Source organism: Cetorhinus maximus, chromosome 12 (assembly GCF_964194155.1).
Source record: "Cetorhinus maximus chromosome 12, sCetMax3.hap1.1, whole genome shotgun sequence".
Classification (NCBI taxonomy): Eukaryota; Metazoa; Chordata; class Chondrichthyes; order Lamniformes; family Cetorhinidae; genus Cetorhinus; species Cetorhinus maximus.
Window position 1 is genome coordinate 66,242,522 of NC_135890.1, and position 20,329 is coordinate 66,262,850.

At 41.4% G+C, this 20,329-nt stretch overlaps 1 protein-coding gene across 10 annotated transcripts in view; it reads left to right on the forward strand.

Annotated features, from left to right (window-relative positions):
• The window catches only part of med15 (mediator complex subunit 15), a 110,017-nt gene that overhangs the window by 17,086 nt on the left and 72,602 nt on the right, over nucleotides 1-20,329 (forward strand). For 6 of the 10 annotated variants that reach the window (XM_078553783.1, XM_078553787.1, XM_078553785.1 and 3 more), the window contains exon 5: nucleotides 14,578-14,772. The exons of 2 other annotated variants lie outside the window; for them this stretch is intronic. In XM_078553783.1, coding sequence (XP_078409909.1) covers nucleotides 14,578-14,772 — 195 coding nt within the window. The remainder of the gene's footprint in view (nucleotides 1-14,577; nucleotides 14,773-20,329) is intronic. 2 more of the 10 variants (XM_078553786.1, XM_078553789.1) reach the window with 1 other exon arrangement.

The following is a 20,329-nucleotide window of genomic DNA, read 5'->3' on the forward strand; positions in this document are numbered from 1 at the left end:
TCCTCTTGGTGTGCTGGTGGAGGGGTTTGCTATTCTTCATTCGACAAATCCATTTCCTCTTGAGTTTGCAAGGTGTTTGCTGCCCTCTGTATAGAGTCTGGAACTCAGTGTGCGAATTCACTCATGCACATAGAAATCGCTGCTTTGGAACAATCGCAGCATGTTAGGGGCAGTCAGGACAGTTACTCATCTCTGGCCCCTGTACTCGTTCAACATGGCTTCTGTGATGGAAAACCACATATTGGAAATGTAGAGAATCAAGAGTCTAACGCAAATGAGAAACTTCAAGTAATTCATTTCAATAAAGAAATAGTACTGGAGAGATTAATGTGACTAACCGTGAACAAATCCACTAGAGTTGATGGCTTATATCCTTGGGTTGTAAAAGAGATGGCTGTAAGTATCATGGATGCCTTGGTTTTGATCTTATAAAATTCCCTAGATTCTAGAACAGTCCCTGTTTGGAAGGTAGAAAATACAACCCTGCTGATCAAGAAAGGAGGGAAAGAGGAATACAGGGAACTATAGACCAGCAAGCCTGACATCAGTCTTAAGGAAAATCCTAGAATCTGTAATTAGGGAGTAGGTAACAGGACACTTGAGAAAATCACAATATGATTAGGCAAATTAAACCTGGTTTTATGAAAGGGAAATCATAATTAACAAATTTATTAGAGGATGTAACTAGGAGGATAGATAGGGGAACCAGTGGGTGTGTTATATTTTGGTTTTCAGAAGTATTCAATAAGGTGATACACAAGAGGTTATCACGTAAAATTTGGGCTCATGAGATTGGGGGCCAATATATTACTAGGACATGAGGGTTGTTTAATGGACAGGCAACAGAGACTAGGAATGATTGGGTCAATTTTCAAGTTGGCAGACTGTAACTAGTTGGGGAACCACAAGGATCAGTGCTAGGGCCTCTGCTATTTATAATCTATATCAATGACTTAGATGAATGGACTAAGTGTAATGTATCCAAGTTTGCTGCCAATGCAAAGTTAAGTGAGAAAATGAGGAGGACAATGTCTGCAAAAGGATTTAGATGGATTAGTGTTCGAGCAAGAAGATGGCAGATGGAACATAACATGGGAACGTGTGAACTTCCATTTTTGCAGGAAGAAGCAGAATATTTTTTAAATGGTGAGAGTCTTGTAATTGTTGGTATACAGGGGGTTTGGTTGTCCTTGTCCACAAATTACAGAAAGTTTGCATGAAGATACAGCAAGCAATTAGGAAAGGAAATGTTATGTTAGCTTTTATTGCGATGGTTTGATGTATCACATAGAACATACAGCATAGGAACAGACCATTCAGCCTAACTGTGCTCCACACAAGCCTTCTGTCACTCTTCCTATAACCCGACTAATGTATCTTTCTATTGCTTTCTCCCACCATGTGTTTATCCAGCTTCCCCTTAAATGTATCTATGCTATTTACTTCAACTACTCCTTGTAGTTGCGAGTTCCACATTCTCACCACTGTCTGGGTGCAGACCTGGTTTAGATCTCCCCCACAAGTGGCAATGTCTTCTTTACATTTATCTTACCAAGCCCCTTACAATTTTAAAGATCTCTATTTCGGTCATTCCTGATAAGTACAACTTCTCAGTTCTTGTATCATCCTTGTAAATCTTTTTGCACCTTTTTTCCAGTGCCTCCATATCCTTTCTACAATACGGAGACCAGGACTGTGTACAGTGCTCCAAGTGTGGTCTAACCAAGGTTCCATCTAAATTTAACATAACTTCTCCACTTTTTAATTCTGTCACTCCAGAAATGAACCCCAGTGCTTGGTTTGCTTTTTTTTAGTTGCATCAATAACCTGCTTCACTCTGTTGTGATTTGTGAATCTGTACGCCTCGAACACTTTGCTCCTATACCCCATTTAGACTCCAAGCAGTATGTGGCCTACCAGAATACACCACCTCATGCTTATCAATATTGAAATGTATTTGCTAATTAAACACCCATGCTGAAGTTGTTTTTTAATGTTGTCTTTGTTAGTATTAACTATATCCCGTCCACAGATTTTGAAACTACTTCTGATTTTCAAGTCTGGATCAGTTTTGTAACTTGTGAACAGTAGTGATATTTCCTATCTTTTTGCCTGTTTGAGTAGCTAATTTGAACCCCTACTCTGTCTTCTGCTTTGTACCCAGTTTATTACTTATCCTCTGCGTATAAGAATAAGGAGGCTTTGCTGCAATTGTTCAGAGCTTTGATGAGACCACACCACAAGTGCAGTGGACAGCTTTAGTCTCCTAAGAAGGAATATACTTGCCTTAGAGGATTTGCAACAGAGGTTCACCAGATTGATTACTAGGGTGAGAAGAGTGGAGATTGAGTAGAATGGACCTGTGTTCACAGTAGTTTAGAAGAATGAAGGATGATCTCATTGAAACATATAAAATTCTTAGAAGTCTTGACAGGGTAGATACTGAGAGGCTGTTTCTCCCTAGCTAGAGAGTCTAAAACTATGGGCCATAGCCTCAGGATAATGAGTCACCCATTCAGGACTCTGATGAGGAGAAATGTCTTCATTCAGAGGGTTGTGAATCTTTGGAATTCTCTACTCCAGAGAGCTGTGGATGACTATATTCGAGACTGAGATTGATGGACTATTGGGCACTAATGGATATGAGGATAGGGCGCGAAAGCTGTGTTAATGTAGAAAATCAGCAGGCTCAATGGACCCTTTGACCTACTGCAGCTCTGTTTCTTGTGTTCTTAAAGTCCCACTTAACTGGGACAGCTGGCTAGTCACAATCACTTCTACTACTCATTGCCTGCTGCAGATTCAAAAAGACCCCATTTCAAAAGTATTGTTGATGAAAATTGACCAGCCTCTAGAAAGTACACAGCCTAGCTCTCTGTGATTGGCTGAGGATGTTGATTTATTAAATCCTCCTTTACTGGGAGCAAAGTAACCCTTGAGTGAAAGCAGTGCATTTCATAAACACTTCATTTTGAATCAGGATTTAATAGTTGGGAGAGTTCCATAGGGCTGTGATTAACCACGGAGTATACATCAAAACCCCAGATTCTGAGTGAACCATTTGAGTGAGTGCCGTTGCTGTGCCCTGATGTACAGCATAAACTTTGCAGTGAATAAATTCAGTGTTAATGCAGCTGAACATCAGATACAGATTCCCATCAACCATTGGGCAGGGGATGAGTTTATCACACTAAGTTGTACAGTGAAACCTGTAAATTCGGGCAATCTAAGAACATTGCATTGGGTATCCTTTATTTGCATGTGTCCTTATTTTCAAAATGGTCAATGAATCAGCTGAGCCATATATCCCAGGATTGGCTGAATCTTCTTTCTTCATTTTTTTTTTTGCTAATTCTGGATGTGTTCCTGTTCATTTTCTGTTATTTGGGTTTTATAGTTTATTGCTACCCTGCGGTCTTTTTCTATTGAGAGGGAAGGATGTCCTCATTCTGAACTTGCCCAGTGCAGACTGCCAATGTAGTAAGGTGACTGCTGTAGGACCAGAGTACCTTGAAGATTGTAGGCAAATTGGGGGAGGATTAACATCCTATAGAGCTGTGCCCTGGACCCCTTACACAGCAGCTGATAATGTTTTGAGTGCAAGGGTTTGTGAAGGGGGCTGTCAGCAACTCATTAATATTATGGAGTCTGGGTGAAGAGCTCCCCATTCCACAAAAGCCATTTATTTCACCCATTGGCACTTTGCACTGACCTGCAAGTTGTAAATGTATTTGATGCATTGAAGGCTGTCTGTAATTCTTAACATGAGAGATTTCAAAGTATAGCTTGTATCAGTTACAGTGTAAGATATTTGGGACATTAAATGTCTGTCTGTTTTACACTGTATCCCAAGGTAAAGGAAAGAGAGCTCTTATTGGGCTGGTAATATGCCTTGTACACACTCTTACTGCTGTAAAGTTAGTCATTTTAAAAGCATAGCTCCCCAGATTAGGATTGAAAAACAGTTGTAATTGCCTGTCAAATTCCTGAGACATTTCCTTCCAGCAGGCCACTAGGTGTTGCTGCAACTTGACTATACCTCCAGCTCAATGTAGCACTGCTGTGGGTAGTCTGAAAATATGGGTTGTGGAAAAGCCACTCTCCTGCTCCTCCTTTCTGTGTGCTTGCCACAAAACAGTAATTGTAATAAAGATAACTCCAACCAGGCCTTTTCAGACCATTCAGTTTTTCTTACCCGTTCATGATTTGTGAGCTTCAGGGCAAGGCCCTTGAGAAGGAGGTGGTGAAGCTTCCTTCTTCAGCGGCTGCAGTCCAAGTAGGTATTCCCACAGAGAGGAAGTTAGAAGTTTGAAGGAATGATCTTTTAGATTTAGGAGGGATCTTACTGATGGTGGTGCTCCCATGTGGCTACTGTCCTTGGTATTCTGGGTGAAAGAGGTCACAAGTTTGGAGGAACTGTTGAAGGAGCCTTGGCAATGGTAGATGGTACACACCATTATCACTGTGTGTGGGTGATGGAGGGACTGAATTTGAAAGGTGGTGGATGTCGTAGCAATTAATGGGCTGCTTTGTCCTTGATGGTGTTGAGCCTCTTGTGTGTTGCTGGAGCTGTATTTACCCAAGCAAGGGGAGAGTATTCCACCACACTCCTGACTTGTGCCTTTTAGATGGTGAAAAGGCTTCAGGAGTCAGGACGTGAGTCACTTGACACAAAATGCCTCTGAGCTATTCATGTAGCCACAGTATTTATATGGCTTGCCCAGTTAAGTTTCTGGTCAATGTTAACTCCCAGATGTTAATGATTGGAGATTCAGTGATGGTAATGCCATTGAACGTCAAGGTGGCTAGACTCTGTTGGAGATATCATTGCCTGGCATTTGACACTTATCTGCCCTAGCCTGAATGTTGTCCAGGTCTTGCTGCATATTGACACAGACTGCGTCAGTATCTGAAGAGTTGCCAGTGGAACTGAACACTGCGCAATCACCAGCGAACATTCCCACTTCTGACCTTATGTTGCATTTGAGGTCTTTGACCAAGCAGTCGAAGATGGTTGACCCTAGGATGTTACACTGTAGAACTCCTGCAGCGATGCCCTGGAGCTGCGATGTTTGGCCTCCAACAATCATAACCATGCTAGGTATGACTCTAACCAGTAGAGAGTTTTCCCCCCGATTCCCATTGACTTCAGTTACACTCAGACTCCTTGCTATCACACTTGGTCAAATGCTACCTTAATGACAAGTGCAGTGCCTCTTACTGTCTCTGGCTTTCAGCTCTTTTTTCCATGTTTGGATCAAGACCTGGTGAAATCCAAACTAAGCATCAGCAACAAGGTTATTGATGAGTAAGTGCCACTTGATAGCACTGTGAATGACACCTATCACTTTGCTAATGATTGAGAGTAGACTGATGGGGCAGTAATTCTCCCTCCCTAACAGCAGTGTGAGTGTTCCTACACCACATAGACAGCAGCAGTTCAAGAAGGCAGCTCACCACCATCTTCAGGGCCATTAGGGGTGGGCAATAAAAATGCCAGCCTGGCCAGTGACACCCACATCCTGTGAAAGAAGGAAAAAAGGCAAATAACAATTATTTACAATATATATTAATGGCTTGGACGAGGGAAGTGAATGCACTATCGCCAAGTTTACAGATGACACAAAAATAGTTGGGAAGGCAAGCGGTGAGGATGATACAAAGAGTCTACAGAGGGATATAGACAGATTAACTGTGTGGGCAAAAAGTTGACAGATGGAATATAATTTGGGAAAATGTGAGATTATGTACTTTGGCAGGAAGAGTAGAGGAGCTGAACATCATTTAAATGGAGAAAGACTATAGAAAGCTGCAGCACAGGGGGATTTGGGGGTCTTGGTGCATGAATCACAAAAAGCTAGCATACAAGTTCAGGTAATAGGGAAGGCAAATGGAATGTTGGCCTTTATTTCAAAGGAATTGGAGTATAAAAATAGGGAAGTCTTGCTAAAACTATACAAGGCACTAGTTAGACCACACCAAAATACTGTGAACAGTTTTGGCCTCTTATCTAAGGAAAGATATACTGGCATTGGAGACAGTCCAGAGAAGGTTCACTAGGTTGATCCTGGGTATGGATGGACTTTCTTATGAGGAGAGGTTGAGTAGGTTGGGCCTGTACTCATTGGAGTTTAGAAGAATGAGAGGTGACCTTACTGAAACATATAAGATTCTTAGGGGGCTTGACAGGGTAGATGCTGAGATGTTGTTTCCCCTTGTGGGAGAGTCTAGGACCAGAGGGCATAATCTCAGAGTAAAGGGTCGCCCGTTTAAGACAGAGATGAGGAGGAGTTTCTTCTTTGAGGGTAGTGAATCTGGGAATTCTTTACTGCAGAGGACTGTAGAGGCTGGGTCATTCAGTATTTTCAAGGCTGGGTCATTCAGTATATTCAAGGCTGAGATAGACAGATTTTTAATCAGTAAGGGAATCAAAGGTTATGGGGAAAGGGCAGGAAAGTGGCGTTGAGCATTATCAGATCAGCCATGATCTCATTGAATGGCGGAACAGACTCAATGGGCCGAATGGCCTACTTCTACGTCTTATGGTCTAATTGGAGTTTCCTGCTTTTTGTGGACAGAACATAACCAAGGCAATTTCTGTAGCTGCGATGATGTTGAGGTCCATTGCCTTTGTTGTATCCAATGAGTTCAGCTGTGCCTTGATGTCACTTGGAGTGAATCAAATTGGCTGAAAACTGGTATCTGTGATGCTGGGGACCTCAGGAGTAGGCCGAGATGGAGCATCCATTCGGCACTTCTGGCTGAAGATGGTTACAAATGCTTCAGCTTTGCCTTTTGCACTCTCGTGCTGGGTTCCCCCTCATCATGAATGAAGTGGAGCTGCCGCCTCCTTTCAGTTGTTTAATTGTTCATCACCGCTTCCTCAGCCACTCCGCCCGACTCTTTTATTTGTTCTTGGGATGCGAGTGTTGCTGGCAAGGCCAGCATTTATTGCCCATTCCTAATTTTGAGGTGGCGAGCTGCTTTCTTGAACCCCTGCAGTCCCTGTGGTGTAGGTACACCCACAGTGCTGTCAGGGAGGGAGTTCCAGGATTTTGACCCAGCAACAGTGAAGGAACGGCGAAATATTTCCAAGTCTGGATGGTGTGTAGATGGTAGAGGGAAACTTGCAGGACTGTATACCACTGTGCCACCACCTCTAGTGGGTCTGTCCTGCTGGTGGGATAGGACATACTCATGGAAGGTGATGAAGGTGTATAGACCATTGACTGAAAGGTAACAGTCTGAGAGTATGACATTACTGTTTGACTTATCTTTAGAACAGCCCAGTCAATTTTGGCCTAAGTCCCCAGATATTAGTGGTTTTATACAACTTAGTGACTTGCTAGGTTATTTAAGAGGGCAGTTAAGAGTCAATCACATTGCTGTGGTCTTGGAGTCACATGTAGGCCATACCAGGTAAGTATTTTATTTCAAAATAAAAACAAAAACAAAACTACCTGGAAAAACTCAGCAGGTCTGGCAGCATCAGTGGAGAAGAGCACAGTTGACATTTTGAGTCCTCATGACCCTTCAACAGAATGTTGAGGAAGACTTCAACAAGATCAAAGATAATGTCAGTGACCTTTCAGAATGTGTGCGTGTAACTAGCAAATAAATTTCAATGTAAACAAGTGAGAGGTGATGCATGTTGGTAAGAAAGATAAAGAAGCCTCAAATTCTTGGATAATGGAGGTCTAAATGGGATAGAGGAGCAGAGGGATCCAGGGGTACATATGCATAAAACACTTAGAGTATCAACAGGTTAATAAGGCAATAAAAAAGTAAACCAAAAACTGGGGTTAGTTTCTGGAGCAATAAACTTTAAAAAGAAGTTATGTCAAACTTATATTGGATCTTGGTTAGAACACACTTGGAGCATTGTACACAGTTCTGGTCTCCATAGGAACTATAGGCACTGGAAAAAGGTGCAAAAAAGATTTACAAAGATGATTCCAGAGCTGGGAAGTTATACATTACAGGAATGGCTGAACAGACTGTGACTCTTTCTCTCTACAAAAAAGAAGTCTGAAGGATGTCCTAATAGAGATCTTTAAAATTATGAAGGAGTTTGATAAGGTAGACGTAACAAAGACATTCCCATTTGTGGGGGATCAAAACCAGAGCCAAGGGGGAAATGTGAAGAAATAACAGGGAACTTTAAAGTTCCCTGTTCCCAACCTCACTTTGAAAATTGCGTCGCGTTCTAGCAGGATCCAGTGCCATACTCCAGGAATGGGATTTTCAAATCATGCCTGTGCCTGCTCCCGATCCCACCGCAATCCAGTCCAAGTTCGTTGAAATCAAATGGAACTAATTGGGAATGCCTTTTGTATAATGCAGTCCAAAGAACTGATTTTTCCCTCAATCATCATGAGTCTTATGGTTGTCTAGAGCTGCTGTGGAGAAATATTTTTTCCACAGGGATGTTAATAGTATGTTAATCATATTGTTTATATTGTTAACAGACACAGTGAAGGGCATTGTTTAATTAAGCACTTTGAACACATAAATAGGGGACAGCTGGGACACGGGAGTGGTGGTGGGGGAAGGAGAGGTATGAGACTGAACAAAGTCAATAAACTCTCAGTAAAGAAAAGCTCTGTGTCTTGGTTTTAACTTCATCAAGCAGCTTGGATTCTATTAACGTTGGTAGCAGAGAATGGCCTAAAGGTGAATATTGCAAACTAAGACTTATTTTCAGACGGGAGGTTCTAATTGGAGTTACTTTGGAGAAGAATGGCTGAAACCAAGTCGAAAGTATCAGGGTATGATTTTCCACTTTGTTCTGTGAAGCTGAACCTTAAGACCAATGGAAGAATGAAGTGGATATATGGACACGGGTTACATCCTGACCAAAGAAAAAGCAAGGTATGTGTTTGGCACTTTTGCATCCCAGCGGAAGCAGGATCAGGTGGAAAGTATTTTCAGAGCTAGAAGCTCATCATTTGGGCACTGAGGAAGGTTTGGAAAATCTCTTAAAACTTATGGACAAAACTTGTAAGAAAGATGATATATATGAGGCATGGTCAGACTTTGATAAATTTAGAAGGATGGACAGTTATTCCATGGAAGAATATATCATGGAATTTAGCAGGTTATATATAAGATGGCAGAAAATTCTGATTGCAGATCCCTTATTCAGTGCTTGCCTTCAAATTGTTGGATTGTGCTAAAGTATTGAACATGGATAGGCTCCCGGTCGTGACTAGAGTTAGATTGTCAGAAAGAGATATGCTTTAGGAACAGATGTCTGAAGCTTTAAAAAACATTCTGGGGAAACATTCATTTCCAGCCACTTCCTTGGCACCAATGAAATATTCAGTGGTAACACAAAAGATGGAGGACTCAATGCTGACAGCATTTCAGGATCATTTAGATATGGGCTGCAAGCATCCCAATACCAAAGAAGAACCACAAACAAAAGGAATGAGGATAGGCGCCCCTTTGGTAGATCTAACAGACAACAGGAATTGGGTAACTATGGCAGGAGAATGAACCTCAGGAATAACCAAGGAATGGTAAACAGGTGCTTCAGATGTGACTCGAAATATCATTATGTGATGAACTGTCTGAAACGGAATAACAGGGTTTTTGAAATGATACAAGACAAGGAAGGATCAGAAGGGGAAGATGATACTGGTCAGTCAGAAGGAATTGTGCTATTCACCAGAAGCTTTAGTCTGGTAATGGATGTTTTAGTTGCGGACTCATTCAATTGTGCTGTGTTAGACAGTAGGTGTACGTCCACAGTATGTGGAGTGGATTGGTTAAAGTGTTACCTTGATTCTCTAAATAGCAAAGACCAAAGTAAGGTTAAGGAATATGAAAATTCCACTTATTTCAGGTTCAGGGACAATAATACATTAAAATCACTAAAGAGAATGGTGATTCCCTGTAAAATAGCCGGAGTAAACCATTTATCGGCACAGATGTAATATCAAGATAAATACTCTTACTATTCAGTAAGCCGTCAAAAAAAGGCTCAAATGAAATTAGATATGGAACATGATGAGGCAATTGTTTTTGCGAAATCTTTAGATTTACAGTTTATGCAACTGGGACACTATTGTATCCCCTTAAAAAAACCTAACATTTCAAATCAGGATGTTAAATCCACAAAACTCCATGATGTTAAAGAAGTGTTGATGACATTGGGGCTAGGAGTTTAAAGGAAAAATGGCAAATTGTTTACAAACGACATCAGTTTTCCCATCCATCTTGTCATAGGTTAAAAATTCAAAGGATGCAGGGGTAATGGATGACAAATATATTAAACTTATAGAAGAGATCAGTGAGAAATCCAGTATGTGTAGAAAATATAGGAGGATACCATCATGGTTTGCAGTGAGTCTCCCATTAGCAAGAGACTTTAATGATGTTGTAGCAATGGATTTGAAGGTATGGGATAAGGACAAAAACATTCTTCTCTTGCCCTTCGTGGACATGGCAACTAAATTCAGTCTAACAACAATAATATATAGTAAAGAAAAAAAGGTAATTGTGGACAAGACAATGGAAAAAATGTATAAGAACTGGACTGGGAGCACCGACTAAATTCCTAGGGGGCGGGGGGGTAGAATTTGTCTTGAATTTAAGAGTTACGTGAAAATGTGAACATCATAGTAATGAATACAGCAGGAAAGTTCCTTTGGTAATGGGGTTTGTGAAAGAAATCACACAGCAATTGATTAGATGCTTCACAAAATCTTAGCTGACCAGCCAAGCTGTAAGCTGACTTTTGTCCAGGCGCGGACAGTCCATGCAAAGAATTCACTTCAGATGGTTGGGGGCTACAGTCCCTATCAATTAGTTTATGGGAGAAATCCAATAATATGATTAGTTCTACTTGTTCTGAGCATATGAATGCCCTGCATGCAGGGGGAAAGACATTTATCGAGGCTGGGGTTTCGGAGCAAATTTGGCGAGCTTTACAGCATCGAATGAGGCCATCAGAAATACTGTTTAATCCAGGGGACATGGTATATTACAAACGAGAAGGGCTGAATTGAATGGAAAGGACCTGGTAAGGTTATCGGCAGTAATGAGAAAACAGTAATTTTACAACATAGGAATCAAACTGTTAGGGTGCCTCGAGGCTAATTAGCACTGATTATACGTTTACAGGGAATAGAAAGTGAAGAGGCACCATACACTTCACATAAACATATGTTGGACAATTATGAGGAACAGATTACGGCTGACTAAGAGCTGACTGAATATGAATAAAGTGACACTGAAGTGCAGGATAGGGCTATTTATCCCAAAGTTGGCACCAGAGTAACATATATGCCAGTAGGGGCCAGTGAATGGAGGGATGCCACCATTATAAGGAGAGCAGGAAAAGCCACCGGCAAATACAAACATTGGGTGAGTGTGCAAGATGAGGGACAGGAGGTAAGACCCATGGATTGACAAAATGAGGTAAAGATGTGGAAGGCCAGAAAATGCAATGTGAATTCTGAAAGTGAACTGAGAAGTGTCAAGGAACTATTATATTTTTCCTAATGTTATTGTGGAGTACTTTAAAATAGGCTTATGTATATGTGTGTGTGTGTATGGTTCTGTGTGTGTGGCTACTTTAATTAAACTAATTTAATTAAACTAAATTAGACTGCCAGGTTTAAATTATCAAAGAGGTAAGGTGTAAAACAGGTGTTTGAAATGGATATGAATAAGCTGGAGTTGGGTCTCAACAGATACGGTGTGAATAAAATTTGCATTTTTATATAAATGAGGAAGGTGTTTGATTTTCAAAGGGACATGGAAAATGTTTACAACTGGCAAGGTAAATAAGTCAAGATTATTACGTTGATTTTTCCCAAAAGCTCTGGCCATATTGATAACATGAAAGATTTTTATAGTCCGTGAAAAGTAACTCCTAAAGATAAATGGAAACAATGGAATTAACAAATCAAAAGGGATAAAATACATTTAAAGAAGGATGGAAGGCTGTGTGAGGGATGACCATGTGAAACAGACTTGGAGAAAAAGCCTCTAGCCACCCTGCAGAAGTTTTGCTGTTCTAGTAACCAAGGTTGTGTTAAAAGCCTTTGAAAGTCCATTGTCCATTGGGTGCTAGTGGTAACATTGCTAGATGACTTTATAAATTTGGAATCTATTTGGACTGTTGCCTTAAAGGGGGCGTGTTGTTGGGAGTCTGGTTAAGTTGAAATTTTGGGAACTGTTATAACTGTGTAACTATAATCTTGTGTGTCATTAAGTTTTTTTTTCTTTTGTTAATAAATGTTTTAACTTAATCTTTAAAATCACTAAAGGTGGTAATGGACTCATTTCTTCTGACTTCAGTCCACAAACCTTCTCACAATAAATACAAATTGCAAAATCATTATAATAGTGTGGCCAAGTTTCCTTTGTGGATTTGGTCCATCTGATAAATACCACCCTGCCGTATCATAGCACTATGAAAAAGTCACGGACTTGTGAAAGGGAGTTTGATCGTAGGAGGGAGAGATCGTGTGGCAGTAGTCCAGAAAGAGATAGGAGGGTGATTAGAGGACAAGAACAATTGAGCAAGCTAGGAATGCCACTAGAAGTAGAAGCCCTTATGATTGAGAAGTTTTAGCGGCTACTAACAAATTAGAAGATAAGTTGATAAAGGATGCCAAACAAAATGAGTTAGAAAGTTGGAAAAAATTTTGCGTATACACTGAAAAACCAGACAGAGGACAGCCAGCCTTGTCACATAGGTGGATATGCACAGAAAAGGTACTTCCTGATGGCACATATAATGTTGAAGCCAGTCTAGTGGCTCAAGGTTTCGAAGTTAGACTCGGCGATCAAGATGTCAGAGTGGACTCCCCCACTGCAGGAATAGTGAGCTTGAAGATTTTTTTTATTCGTCTAGCAACATATTCCTGGGAATGTAAATGGATTGATATGAAAGCTAGCTGGTACTGTGGAAATTAAGAAGTGTTTATATGGGTTGAATGGTTCATCAAGGGTATGGTATTTCTCTGTTAGATCCACCCTGTTGAAAACAGGTTGCATTCAGCTAAAGGCAGACCCAGGAATGTTCTATTGGTATCATGAGGAGAAACTAGCAGGCATCTTTGTGATGCAGGTTGATGATTTCCTGTGGAGAGATTCTGTGGAATTTGAGCAATGGGTGATAGATAAAATAAAGAAGGAATTTAAGGTTAGAAGTCAGGCCTTGGGGCCCTTTAAATATATAGGGTCAGACATGAAGCAGAATAAGTCAGGACTGACCTTGAATCAACCGTCTAATTTAGAAAATGTCAATCGCTTCCCAATAAATTGCTCACAAAGAGGATCCTGCATCCAAGGAAGAAATAGACCAATTAAGAAGTTTGACTGGACAGTTAAACTGGTTGTGCACTCAGACTAGACCTGATGCTAGTTATGACATATTGGAACTGAGTACTATGATGAAACATGCCACAGTTGAGGAAGTCCTGAGAGCAAATAAAACATTAAAGAAATTAAATTCAGAGAAATGCACACTCAAGTTTCCAACCTTGGGTGATCCAGAAGATATGAGGTTAGTCATTTTTAGCGATGCTTCACATGCCAGTCTCCAGGATGGATATTTTAGACAACAGGGTTTATCATATTCTTGGTGGGAAAGAATAACAAAAGGTTGTCCATTGGCCTGGCAAACGAAGAAAATAAAAAGGGTAGTTAAACAGAAACACTGGCTCCAGTAGAAGCGATAGATATAAGATTTTACTTATCAAACATTTTGAAGGAAATCCTATACAAGGGGCTTTCTGAAAAAAAGTTTGCCCATTGAAGGTTATGTGGATAACCATTCCCTGTGGCTTAATGTACATTCAGTAGAGTGTGAGACTGAGAAAAGGCTAAGGATTGACCTCGCTAGCATAAAATAAAATGTTAGAGAAAAAAGAGATCTCTAAGTTAAGATGGATTGATGCAAGCCATCAATTATTGGACTGTTTTACACAAAGGGATGCTTGCTTGAAGAAATTGTTGGAGGTCCTAGAAGAGTATTTAGATGGGTTATACAAAATGTGAAAAATTATTTTCATTGATTTGTTTTGAAGTTATTTGATTGTATTATAAAATTTATTGTTTAAAGAAAGATAGGGGAATCTGTTAATAGTATGTTATTTATATTGTTAAGATACACAGTGAAGGGCATTGTTTAATTAAGTAATTTGAACACATAAATAGGGGGACAGCTGGGACACCGGGTGGAGGAGAGCTATGAGACTGAACAAAATCAATAAACTCTCAGCAAAGAAAAGCTCTATGTCTTGGTTTTGAATTCAACTGGCTTGGATCCCATTGACAAAGGAGTTCTGATCAAAAATGGTGCCAGAAGCAGATTCAGTAGTAACTTTCAAAAGGGAATTGGATAAATACTTGATGGGAAAGCTTTGCAAGATTGAGTGAGGAGTAGGGAGTGGGACTAATTGGGCGGCTCTTTCAAAGAATTGGCACAGGCACACTGGGCTGAATAACTTGCTTCTGTGCCCTGCCCTGTGATTCTTTGATTATCTGATATTTATTTGGGCATCTGCTTCTCTTTAAAGAATTTAACAGAAGTTTTTTTTTTGTTTCCCTCCCTCCTAGATCCAATGAACGCTTTGCAGAACTTGCAAGGTGGCCCTGCGGGGAGCTCGAGTGGGATGATGGCCACTCGTACCCCCGGAGTGGCAGGTCTGGGACAGTTGAATCAATCAATGTCACATCCTGGACAGCCTCAGCCGGGTACGTCTGGAATGGTGCCTCACATGCCTGGCTTCCCGCCAAGCACGCAGCAGCAGTGTGAGTAGGATATGGAAGTTGCAAAGTCCTGAAGTAGGCCGCACCTGTTTTACAGCAGTCACTGTCTCAATGTCTTTTTTGTGGCACTTTCCTTGCTAGACTATGCTCCTCATTTTGAGTCCCCTGTTACCTGATGCTCGAGTTTGTCATCCACTTGCTCTGTAGCTTTGCTTGGTTTTTGCGTAGAGTGTGGCTTTAGAGGTGTCTGATATTGGTCAGGAGCTGTGACTCGACTATCTCCACTCTTATTGGAGGAAAGGAAGGCTTGTAGGTGTACCATTATGTTGGGAAGGAGGTAACCAGACCATTTATTTTTGATACATAACATGGGCCTGTTTTATTACTGCACTACCATAGCAGCTCCCTGGTTGAGCCTGTGAGGTGTTTAACACTTGCTGAAGTTAAGAATGGATCAGAATATCTTAGGGGATCAAATTACACTCTATAGTACTTATAACAAATGTGTTAGCGCATCACGACAGATACTTCTGCACAACATTTTAATGCATTTATTAACCTACTGACAACAAGTTAATCGTTTTTAATGTGTTAAAAGAGATTCAGAGGAGCATGCTAATGAAAGATGTCACCAATAGCAGTTTAAACCTCCAGATCTGAAAAAAATCAGATTTATGTTGTTCTCAACCAGATTTCTTCATATTGTGGCTATTCCAAATAATAATGTTCAAATATGTAATGTATTGAAACTGTTATTTCTTTGTTAGAATACCAGGTCCCTGGATTGAGTTTATATTGACTGTACTCTGCTCCAAAGGTGGGAGGAACAAGAGGGACAGAAATCATGCATGTTCTCCCTCATAGTGCATTCTTCACACACTGTGGGAGCACAACCTGGCCATACTGCTTCTGGGGAAGCCATGTGCTTTAGCACACTCTTGAATATATCTCCATATCATTGCAGATAGACAATGTCATGTTGGCCTCCTACTCCTGTGCCACTTAAATCTCCAAAAACAATTGCTTTCTGCCTCTCTTTCCCCCCCGGCCCCCCACAACCCCTTTACCCACCCTACTTCCAGTTATAGGTTCTTGACTCCTTAGATAGAAAGACCTATCTCTAATGTCCAGTCCTTCAACAGGGGTCAGCTGGAGTAGTCAGACCTCTGAATACCAGACATTCTGCTAATATATCTGACCCTACAAGTTTCTGTATTTTTTTTTCAGATTACTGTATCAGTGCTGAAGAACATCCAGGAACTATTGTCCATTCTTTTTGTTCTGTGCTCCTGAGGTGTGTGGAGAGATACTGATTGAGAAAGAATGGTCAATTATCCCTGCAGGGCCAGGTGGGTGGGATCATGCTGTGCACATCCAATTTACCAACCAGGAGAAATAAAATTTTGCCTTTACCCCCTTATAGAATCATATATATAGCACAGAAGGAGGCTATTAAGCTCATTGTGCCTGTGTTGACTCAATTCACTTTTGAAAGTTACCATTGAATCTCCTTCCATCACCCTTTCAGGCAGTGCATTCCAGATCAAAATGACTTGCTGCATGATTTTTTTTTCATATCGCGCATGACTATTTTCACCAATTATCATAAATCTATGTTCTCTGGTTACTGACCTTTCTGCACAGTGATTAAAACTTTCATGATTTTGAATATCTCTCTCAAATCTCCTTGCAATCCTCTCTGTTCTATAAAGTGAAAGTCCCCAGCTTCTCTCGTCTTTTCACGTGAACCCCTCATCCCTGGTGCCTATCTAATAAGTCTCCTATGTACCCTCTTCAAGGCCATGACATCCTTCCGAAATGAGGTGCCTCAATTGGAACACAACACTCCAACTGAGGCCTTAGTAATGTTTTGTAGCGAGTTAACATAACTTTCTTGGTTTCGTACTCTTTTTCTCTATTAATAAAGACAGGTATCCCAAATGCTTTTTTAATAGCCTTCTTAACTTGTCCTGCCACCTTCAAATAGCCCTTGGTCTCTCTGTGCATCATCCCCTTTAAAATTATACAATTTATTTTATATTGCCTCTCCACGTTCTTCCTACCAAAATGGATCACCTCACCTTGCCTGCATTAAAGTCTGCTGTTGTCCTTTTCATTGTTTACTACGTATCTGAGTTTTGGGTAATCTGCAAACTTTGAAATTATGCACCATATACCCAAGTCCAAACCATTAATAGGTATTGAAAGTAACAGTGGTCCTAATCTCCTCCAGCACTGAATGCTACTTTCCAGTCTGAATAACATTCACCCATGCTTTCTGTCCCTTAAACAATTTCACGTCCATGCAGCTACTGTTCTTTTAAACCCACATCTTTAATTGTACTAATAAGTTTGTATATATAGCACTTTGTCAAACACCTTTCGAAAGTCTATATGCGCAACTGAATCGAATTACCTTCATCAACCCGCCCCTAATTTTACAAATTTCCATGGTTTTTTTGCATTTTTTAATTAATTTAACCTCATAAGAGTGTAAGAAATAGAAGCAGAAGTAGGGCATTTGACCCTTCAAGGCTGTTGTGCCATTCAGTAAGATCATAGCTGATCTGATTGTGGCCTTAACTCCACTTTCCTCGCTGCCCCTCTGCCCCACCCCCACCACCCGCCCCAATAACCCTTGACTCCCTTGTCAGTCAAAAATCTGTCCAGCTCAGCCTTAAATTTGTTCAATGACACATCCTCAACTACTCATTGGGGAAGAGAATTCCAGACTCTAAAGAGCCTCTGAGAGAAGAAATTCCTCCTCACCTCAGAGTCATTGTCATAGAGGTCCACAGCACAGAAAAAGGCACTTCAGCCCATCGAGTCTGCGCCGGTCAAACAAGTATCTAACTATTCTAAACCCATTTTCCAGCACTAGGCCCATAGCCTTGTATGCTATGGCATCGCAAGTGCACATCCAAATACTTCTTAAATGTAATGAGGGTTTCTGCCTCGTGAGTCCCAGATTCCCACCACCCACTGGGTGAAAAAATTCTTCCTCACATCTCCTCTAAACCTCCTGCCCCTTACCTTAAATCTATGCCCCCTGGTTATTGATCCCTCCACCAAGGGGAAAAGTTCCTTCCTGTCTACCTTATCTATGCCCCTCATAATTTTATACACCTCAATCATGTCCTCCCTCAATCTCCTCTGCTGCAGGGAAAATAACCCCAGTCTATCCAATCTCTCCTCATAACTAAAACTCTCCAGCCCAGGCAACATCCTGGTAAATCTCTGCACTCTCTCTAATGCAATCACATCCTTCCTATGATGCGGATTCCAGAACTGCACGCAATACTCTAGCTGTGGCCTAACCAGTGTTTTATACAGTTCCAGCGTAACCTCCCTGCTCTTATGTTCTATGCCTCGGCTAATAAAGGCAAGTATCCCATATGCCGTCTTAGCCACCTTATCTACCTGTCCCGCTACCTTAAGGGACCGGTGGACATGCACACCAAGGTCCCTCTGATCCTCGGTACTTCCCAGGGTCTTACCATTCATCTTGTACTCCTGTGCCTTGTTTGTCCTGCCCCAGTGCATCACCTCACATTTATCCGGATTAAATTCCATTTGCCACTGATCAGCCCATCCAAATCCTTGTGTAATCTAAGGCTACCCATCTCACTATTTACCACCCCACCAATTTTCGTGTCATCTGCGAACTTACTGATCAACCCTCCTACAGTCAAGTCTAATTTGTTTACATATACCACAAACAGCAAGGGACCCAACACCGATCCCTGTGGTACCCCACTGGACACAGGCATCCAGTCACAAAAACACCCCTCGACCATCACCCTCTGCTTCCTGCTACTCAGCCAATTCTGGATCCAATTTACCAAATTGCTTGGATCCCATGGGCTCTTAGCTTCGTTATCAGTCTCCCATGTGGAACCTTATCAAAAGCCTTGCTGAAGTCCAAGTAGACTACATCAAATGCATTGCCCTCATTTACACACCCGGTCACCTATTCGAAAAATTCAATTAAATTGGTCAGACATGACCTCCCCCCTTAACAAAACCATGCTAACTGTCCTTGATTAATCCCTGCCTCTCCAAGTGTAGATTAATTTTGTCCCTCAGAATTGCTTCCAATAGTTTCCTCACCACTGAGGTTAGACTGACTGGCCTGTAGTTCCCTGGTTTATCCCTTCCTCCCTTCTTGAGTGATGGTACCGCATTGGCTGTCCTCCAGTCCTCTGGCGCCTCTCCTGTGGCCAGAGAGGTATTGAAAATTATTGCCAGTGCCCCTGCTATCTCCTCCCTTGCCTCACTCAACAGCCTGGGATACATTTCACCCGGACCTGGAGATTTATCTACTTTTAAGCCTGTCAGACCACTTAGAACCTCCTCCCTTTCTATGCTAATTTCTTTAATTATATCACAGTCCTTCTGCCTGATTTCCATACCCACATCGTCCCTCTCACTTGTGAACACAGACACAAAGTATTCATTTGGAACCTTACCTACGTCTTCCGGCTCCACACACAAATTACCACTATGGCCCTTAAGTTCCCCCCCTGCACATTCTATACTCCTGTAGGGCTTCCGCTGTTTTGAGCCCTTGGTATCTGCCATAAACCTCCCCTTTTCTCTTTATCCAATCCTGTATAATCCTTCGACATCCAGGGTTCCCTGGATTTGTTGGTCCCGCTCTTTGTCTTTACTGGAATATGTTGGCCCTGTACACTCCCTATTTCCTTCTTGAATGAGTCCCATTGCTCTGACGTAGATTTACCTAAAAGTAGCTGCTCCCAGTCCGCTCTGGCCAAATCATGTCTCATTTTATCAAAATCGGTCTTCTCCCAATTTAGAACTCTGATTTCTGGCCCATCCTTGTCCTTTTCTATAACAACCTTGAATTTAATGGAGTTATGATCACTATCTGCAAAATGCTCCCCCACTGATACCTCTACCACTTGCCTGGCTTCACTCCCTAAAATTAAGTCCAGGACCACCTCCTCTCTTATAGGACCTTTTACGTACTGGCTTAAAAAGCTCTCCTGGATGCATTTTAAGAACTCCGCTCCCTCTAAACCTATCACACTATGACTAGCCCAGTTAATGTTGGGAAAGTTGAAATCCCCCACTATTACTACCCTATTATTTTTACACTTCTCTGAAATTTGCCTACATAACTGCTCTTCTATTTCTCTCTGACTGTTTGGGGGCCTATAGTACACTCCCAGCAATGTGATTGCTCCTTTTTTGTTTTTCCGTTCTACCCATATGGCTTCATTTGAGGAGCCTTCTAAGATGTCATCCCTCCTTACTGCTGTAATTGATTCCTTGATCAATATTGCGATACCCCCTCCTCTTTTACCTCCTTCCCTGTTTCGCCTGAAGACCCTATATCCTGGAATCTTGAGCTGCCAATCTTGCCCCTCAACTATGTCTTTGTGAGAGCAGTGACATCATATTTCCATGTGTTAATTTGTGCCCTCAACTCAACTGCCTTATTCGTCAGACTCCTTGCATTAAAATAAATACCCTCCAACCATGCCAAACTCCCTTGTGCCTTAACTGGCCTATAATTTCTATGCCTTCCAGAGTCACTTGCTCTCTCTTCTAATTTTGACTGTGCATCTCCCCCTGC